The sequence below is a fragment of the Camelus ferus genome, chromosome 4, assembly GCF_009834535.1.
Source record: "Camelus ferus isolate YT-003-E chromosome 4, BCGSAC_Cfer_1.0, whole genome shotgun sequence".
NCBI classification, from domain to species: Eukaryota; Metazoa; Chordata; class Mammalia; order Artiodactyla; family Camelidae; genus Camelus; species Camelus ferus.
Window position 1 is genome coordinate 64,342,690 of NC_045699.1, and position 7,543 is coordinate 64,350,232.

The window sequence follows — 7,543 nt, forward strand, 5'->3', positions numbered from 1 at the left end:
GTTGGGGATGGAAGAAAGGCTCATGACTCCAGTGCCAGGGGCCACATTGAGGGGTTGCCTCTTAGGAGGGAGAAGAAAAGTGGCCACTTCAGGAATTGATAAATTCATCTCTAGGCTGAGGCAACCATCACAGGCACCCAATAATGCAGGTCCGGACACCTCTCACCAGAATCTGGGGCTTTCCTTTTCTCGACCTGATGTGAAGATTCCTTCTATGCCCCAAGCTACCCAATCCTCCTCTAGACATCAGGGCCAGCAAGACTGAGGAGAAGGTGCTTCAGTCCCCCAAAAACCACCCTGGAGGTCACTGACCCTCACCTGAGTAAGTAGCTGGTATCCTCAACTATATCCAATCTAGAGTATATCTATCCTGGAGAGTCAGAAACTTTAAAACCCCCCTATCTGATATATTACATTTTTACAAAGAAGGAAAACGCGTTGCTCACTTGTATGTAGCAAGTTAATATCATAGTGGGGACAACAAGCCAGGGCATCTGATCCTTACCACACTGAAATAAGAAAGATTCCTTATTTCTTTGTCTGAGTGCCTCAATCTCCTCCACACACCTGTTTCCCTTCTCCATTCACAAAAAGGAGGAAGGATTTGCTATGAATGGGTGAAACTCCACGCAAAGGGATCAACCCTTCCAGAGGCATGGGGTAGCCACGCTGAGGCTGATGGGTAAAAGTCCAGCTTCCATCCTCCCAGCCTGGCTTCAGAATGTCCCCAAAGCCAGTTCTGCACTAAAGAGAATCCACCTCAAGGGCTTTTACCCCAATTGCAGAGAAGCATGGGGCATAGGCTGTGGGAAAGGCTGAAACCTGAGAAAAATGAGGGAGAAGAAAATTCTTAAGACCTGGTGTCAGTTCATAACCTCGGGAGCTTCCTGGACGAAGTCTGAAACCAGTCAAAACCAGCCCCCATACACGGAGGGCAGGGGGAGACCAGAGAAGGAGGCAGACCCCTCCAGGTTGGTAGGTGGCAGTTTCAGGAAGCAGGAGAACTTACTAACGAGGCTTGTCTTGAGTGGCTGCAAGAGGAGTAGCTCTCTGCACCCGCCCCCAGGAATCTGAATGGTCCATGTAGAGGACTTAACTGGGTGCAGTCAGTGTACCATCCGGCTGGTCTCAACAACACCTTACTCCCTTAAGGCTATATCCTTGCAACAGTAGGCAGAGTGCACATTCCAAGGACAGGGTCGGGAGTGAGGAGCCTCTCATGGCCCAGGTCCAGCTCAAGGGCCACTGGCAGTCACATCCTCTCCATGACCTTCTCCATCACTTGGGCTGTCACAACCGCTCTTCTGCTAACTCATGCTGCAATATTAAATGACCAACCTCCTTCTTTAGGCTTCAATTGGCCCTCTGCAAATTGATCAGCATTTGGGTTTGGAAATTTTCTTGAGCTCTAAAGACTTATCTTCAAAATTAGTCTTTTAAAAAAAAAGATCTGTAAAAACCCGAAAGCAGAATGTTCCTGGGTAAAGAGGAAGACTCCTGGGACTCTGGAGCCCTCCCGATTCACACTCTACCTCACCAGGGACACATGTGTCACACGGGAGGGCCAATCATGGGAGAGAGGAGGAATGTGACTAGGATTTGAAGCTGTGTCCTGTCGGGGAAGCGGGGGAAGGGCAAGGGAAGCAGGAGACAGTTAAGATGGGACACTGAAGACTCAGGGAGATGTGGTCACTGTCTTCACACATCTTCAGGCTGACTCGGTGTCTCCTCACCTGTGTTCCCAAAACCTCACACGCCTCCTGGCACTCAGGAAATGCTTGAACACTTCACAAAACAATAATTCCACAAGGACAAGAAAACAAAATCGTGGTCACTTGTCATAACTGGAGACAGTGAAGGAAGGCTATTGGAAGTGGGAGGCTTGGAATTCTTGACTCCTGCCTTCAATACCAAAAAGGTAGATGTGGCTCATTAGGATTCCTGAAAATCAGAAGGCAGTGAGTTCTCTGTCACTAGATGTATTCAAGCTGGATGACCACTTTCAGGGCTAGCATAGGTTTCCTGTTCTGGGTGACGGTTTGGAAGGGATGGTCTCTGAGTTTTCTGCCACCTCTGAGAATATCTAAGTCTATACACAGTTCTGCAGGCATTTCAGAACATCTATTATGTGCCAGTTTCCCAAGCTTTATATACACAAATCCATGAAATCATGTTGTTAAAGGGCAAAAATAATTAAAGTTGATATTTGTCAGGAGTTACTCTGTGCTACCTAAATTACTAACTGATTTACGTTTATCTTATGATGATCCTCAAAACTGCTTAAAGGCAAATACTGTTTAATTCTTGTTTTGTAAATAAGAAAATTAAGGATTAATGGTGAAGCAGCTTGCCTAAGTCACACTGCCAAAAATTGGAAGGGCGGGGGCTTGAACTCTGGACTGATCTCAGAGCCTTGGATCCTGGCCACTAGGCTGGGCTTCGTGGAGTTTGCAATTACCAAGAGGAGTTGAACTCAACCTAGTCCCGCCCTTCTTGTGCCCTGAGGCTCAGAGGTCTGCAATAGGCTTCTCAATGCCCTCTCTGCCATCATCATTTTGCTTCTCTCTTTTTTTTTTTTTTAACATTTTTTATTGAGTTATAGTCAGTTTACAATGTTGTGTCAATTTCCAGTGAAGAGCACAATTTTTCAGTTATACATGAACATACATGCATTCATTGTCACATTCTTTTTCGCTTTGCTTCTCTTTTTTAAATTTTTATTTTATTGTGGTTAGAACACCTAACATGAGAGCTACCATCCTAACACATTTTTAAGTGTTGTATTGACTGTAGGTACGATGTTGTGAAGCAGATCTCCAGAATTTACCTTGCTTAACTGAAACTTTATGCCCGCTGATTAGTAACTCCTCATTTCCCCCTTCTCCTAGCCTCTGAAAACCATCATTCCACTCTTTGATTCTATAAATTTGACTATTTTAGATATCTTATATAAGTAGAATCATGAAACATCTGTCTTTCTGGGGCTGGTTTCACTTAGCATAATGTCCTTAAGGTACATCCATGTTGTTGCATATGGTAGGATTTCCTTCTATTTTTAAGGCAGAATAGCACTCCACTTTAGGTGTATCACGTATTTCCTCTATCCATTCATCTGTCAATATATATCTAAATTATTTCCACATCTTGCTACTGTGCATAAGGGTGCTAATATCTCTTCAAGATAGAGATTTCATTTCCTTCAGATATATAACCACAAATGGGATTGCTGATCATATGATAGTTCTATTTTTTTTAATTTTTGAGGAACCTCCATGTCCCAGGGTTCCCTCTTCTCCGCATCCTCACCAACACTTGCTGTCTTTTATTTTTTTATATAATAACTGTTATAACAGGTATGAGGTTTTATCTCATTGTGGCTTTGATTTGCATTTCCCTGATGGTTAGTGATGTTGAGCACCTTTTCAGATACCTGTTGGCCATTTGTATGTCTTCTTCTTTTTTAAAAAAAAATTTTTTATTGATTTATAATCATTTTACAATGTTGTGTCAAATTCCAGTGTTCAGCACAATTTTTCAGTCATACATGGACATATACACACTTGTCACATTTTTTTCTCTGTGAGCTACCATAACGCTTTGTGTATATTTCCCTGTGCTATACAGTATAATCTTGTTTATCTATTCTACAATTTTGAAATCCCAGTCTATCCCTTCCCACCCTCCGCCCCTCTGGCAACCACAAGTCTGTATTCTCTGTCTATGAGTCTATTTCTGTCCGGTATTTACGCTTTGTTTTTGTTTGTTTGTTTTTTAGATTCCACATATGAGCGATCTCATATGGTATTTTTCTTTCTGTCTTCTTTAGAGAAATGTTTATTCAAGTCCTTAGCCCATTTTTAATTAGGTTATTAGTTGCTTTTTGGTTTTTTTGTTTATTTGTTGCTATTGAGTTACATAGGAGTTCCATCATTTCGCTTCTTACTTAAAAATTCTTGGGCAAAGCCTTTGGGACCACCTGACCCTGTCACACATACACATACATGATTATCCTGCCCTGCTTGCCTCTGGCTGCCCTCTTCTCCATTTCTCCCACTGCCTCAGCTCAGAAACAGCCTCCCTTGGCATCAAGGAGGATGCATAGACATAATCGTAAGCTCTGGAGAGCTGACAGCAAACTAGTCTCTTATCCCACATCAAATGACCTAAGGAAGGTCTTTGCTGAGCTATCTGAAACCACGCTCAGTGACCTGGTCATGGGGAGGCTGTCAGCATCAGGCCCCTTGATTTATCCGTCACTCCTGCAGGACAGGCCCACAAAGCAGGAAGCCCACCAGAATCTCTGTTCCTCCCCCTTCTCTCACCAGGAAATTCTTAGACCTCCTGTTCTGCAGCTGCAATCTCGGTCCCCTTTCAGTGGCCATCCCAACTATTTCACACACAAACACGTTCTTTTACCTCAACCAGCCCAGCCAGGTATTATATATTAAACGTGAGTATGATTTTCCATTGTTTACTACTTGCATTATATATTACTTACATAATTAGTCTTTCTACAGCACCCACTCATTAACAAAACACTTCTCAGACACATTCATTCATTTGATGCCCACAACATGCTAATGGAAACGGTATTGTCCTTCTCCATTTTTCTATGAGAAAAATAAATGAGGCACAAAGACTTTCCAAGGAGGACAGCTGGAAAGTAACTAACTAGAACCCAAATCCTGGACTATTTCCCCTGATTCTCCTGATCCAAAGAATCTGATTCTGGTCACTGAGGCAACACGTCCCGGTCATTCAAAGTGCTGTCAAAGTTTCTTATTCTGAGTTTACTCTATCAGGAAATATTTAATAGGCAGAGAGTTAATATAGAATAATGGCTAAGAACGGGACCCAGAAACCAAACTGCTTGGGTTGGAATTATAGCCACTTCCACGTCTTGGACAAGTGATTGAACATCTCTGTAATGATTCTGTAATTGTTTCCTCATCTGTATCTGCCCGAGGTCTTAGATGGACTAAGTCATCCTACAGACCTAGCTCATGGTAAATACTCTCATTGTGTTCAGTACTTTTATTAGGCACTGCTTACGATACGGTGGTGAACCAGGGATACAGTGTCGAAAAGGCAGTCAGACCCCTTCCAGATGCCCTCGTGGAAGTGACATCCTGGGCCTCTCCCATGTCAGTCGGGTCTTGCTGTGCCCTTCCTAATAGGAGAAATCTCCTTAGTCCAAAGTTCCAAGCACTCTGGGAAAAAAAAAAAAAAAAAAAAAAGATGCTACAGACACCTATGCCGCTCCATCTTAGGAAAGTGTCTCCAGAGATGCAGATAGTACGGATCCTTCCAACAATGCAGAGAATTTCATGTAAGGACTTAAAACATCCAAAAAAAAAAAAAATCATCGGTACTCAGTGTCCTTGCGTGTAGACTTCTTTTCACTCTCCTTTTTGACCCTTTATTGGGGGTCACTGAGAGGCACTGGCAGATAACTGCCTGCATTCTGCTCTGGCACCGATCCTGATACTAGAAAGATGCACATTAGGAGCCCAAGTCCAGGGACATAGAGACTGACTCAGCTTCAGGTCATTCTGGCTGATAACCAGGATCTGATCCTGGGTGTGAGGGCAGATAATTGAGTGCTGATCATGTTCCATTGCAGCTGAGTCCCTGCCCTTATAAATTGCTGAGCAGAGTGACAATTCCTCCCAGATGGGGGTCCTGCTTTGTTCTCTCCAGATCTTGTTCCTCTATGCCCATTTCCAGGATAAGAACTCTGATCCTGAAGGCCAGAACTTTGCTGTCTAAACCCCTCACTGTTATCCGCCAGCATATCTGCACCTTTTATATAGTTCTCATGCTCAAACAGCCACCTAGGACTCAACTCAACTCTAATCTACTGTCAAGATAGGCACCTGTTACTTCCGTGATGACTTCCTTAATACCACCCACCTGCATGAAATAAACAGTTTAACCAAACCAGACAGATGCTCTCCTGCTGCCAGAAAGCGGTCTGTCCCCATACTAAACTAGTTTCATCTCCCAGAGTGTCGGAGACTTTCCAGTTTCATGACACTCCTGCTATGACTGTTATTCAAACTCCCAAACCCATTCCACAAAGAGATTGGAGCCGGGAGCACCAGCTCTAGGATATATATGTTTTCTTTAGGGAGAAATTAAGACAGACTGATACTCATTTTTAGGAAACCAAAAAGAGAAAAATCCTGGATAAAAAACAGAATAGCCTGAGATTTCATCATTTCTGTCTTTATGGATCAAGGAAATGAAAGTTCAGGAGGTGAACTTCGTGCTCAGTGTAAATCAGTGACAGAGCCTGATGGGAAAGCCAGACCTGTGTGACCATACACCTGTCAACTAAACTAGCCACTCCTAAGAATTTATAACTGGGGACTCCAAGCCAGGACACATGCCTAACATTCCTCCGTATTTTCTCCCTGCAGGACAGCAATGACAAAAGGAAACCAGAGTCACATCACTGAATTCCTCCTCCTGGGACTGACCAGTGACCCCAAAAAGCAGGTGTGGCTCTTTGCCAGCTTCCTGGCCATGTACCTGGTCAATGTGGCTGGCAACTCAGTCATCACTGCCGCCATCCGGGGGGACGCCCGCCTCCACACCCCCATGTACTTCTTCCTCTCCAACCCGTCCCTGGTGGACATCTGCTTTACCAACAGTCATCGTGCCAAGGATGCCGGCAAACATGATGAGCAAGAACAAGAAGGTCCCCTTTGCCCAGTTCCTCACCCAGATGTATTTCTTTGTGGCCTGTGCAATCACTGACAGCTTCCTCCTGGCTGTCCATGGCCACTGACCAGCTATGTGGCCATCTGTAACCCACTGCACTACACCGCAACCATGAACCCCAGGTGCTGTCTCCTGCTCGTCATAGCCTCCTGGGTGGTGTCCCACCTCCACTCGCTCACCCACACCGTTCTCATGGCCCGCCTCTCCTTCTGTGGGCTCAACGTCATCCACCACTTCTTTTGTGACGTCCAGCCACTGCTAACGCTCTCCTGCTCTGACACCTCCGTCAATGAGCTGTTGGCCTTCACAGAGGGCTCCTTTGTGATTATGAGTCCTTTCCTCTTCATCATCGTCTCCTATGTCTACATTACCTGCGCCGTCCTGAGGCTCCCTTCCGGGAGAGGCAGGTACAAGGTCTTCTCCACCTGTGGTTCCCACATCACGGTTGTGGCGTTATACTATGGGACTGCCATCTCAGTGTACATCCGCCCCTCGTCCACCTACTCAGTGACAAAAGATCGTGTGGTCACTGTCATTTATACAGTGGTAATGCCCATGCTGAACCATTTTGTCTATAGCCTTAGGAACAAGGACATGAAACAAGCCTTGACAAAGCTGGCGAGGAGAAAAGAATAGAATAAGAAATACACCCTTTATGGGGAGGTAGTCTGAAATTACGTAAATATTTCATTCCTCATCAAACTTCCTCCCATCTGTTCATGTACCTAGACTGGTATAGACTTATGGCTTCTTACTTTATTCAGTGAGTTGTAATTTATTACTTCTGTACCCTCTTCAAGTACTTTCTTGCTTTCCA

At 44.5% G+C, this 7,543-nt stretch overlaps 1 protein-coding gene across 1 annotated transcript; it reads left to right on the forward strand.

Moving 5' to 3' along the window:
• The first annotated feature begins 6,429 nt into the window (after positions 1–6,429).
• LOC102518541 (olfactory receptor 1L4-like) lies at positions 6,430–7,362 on the forward strand. Its single transcript, XM_014555621.2, is given in 3 exon segments — positions 6,430–6,651; positions 6,653–6,778; positions 6,781–7,362. Coding segments are annotated over 3 exon segments (930 nt in total).
• The last annotated feature ends 181 nt before the right edge of the window (positions 7,363–7,543 follow it).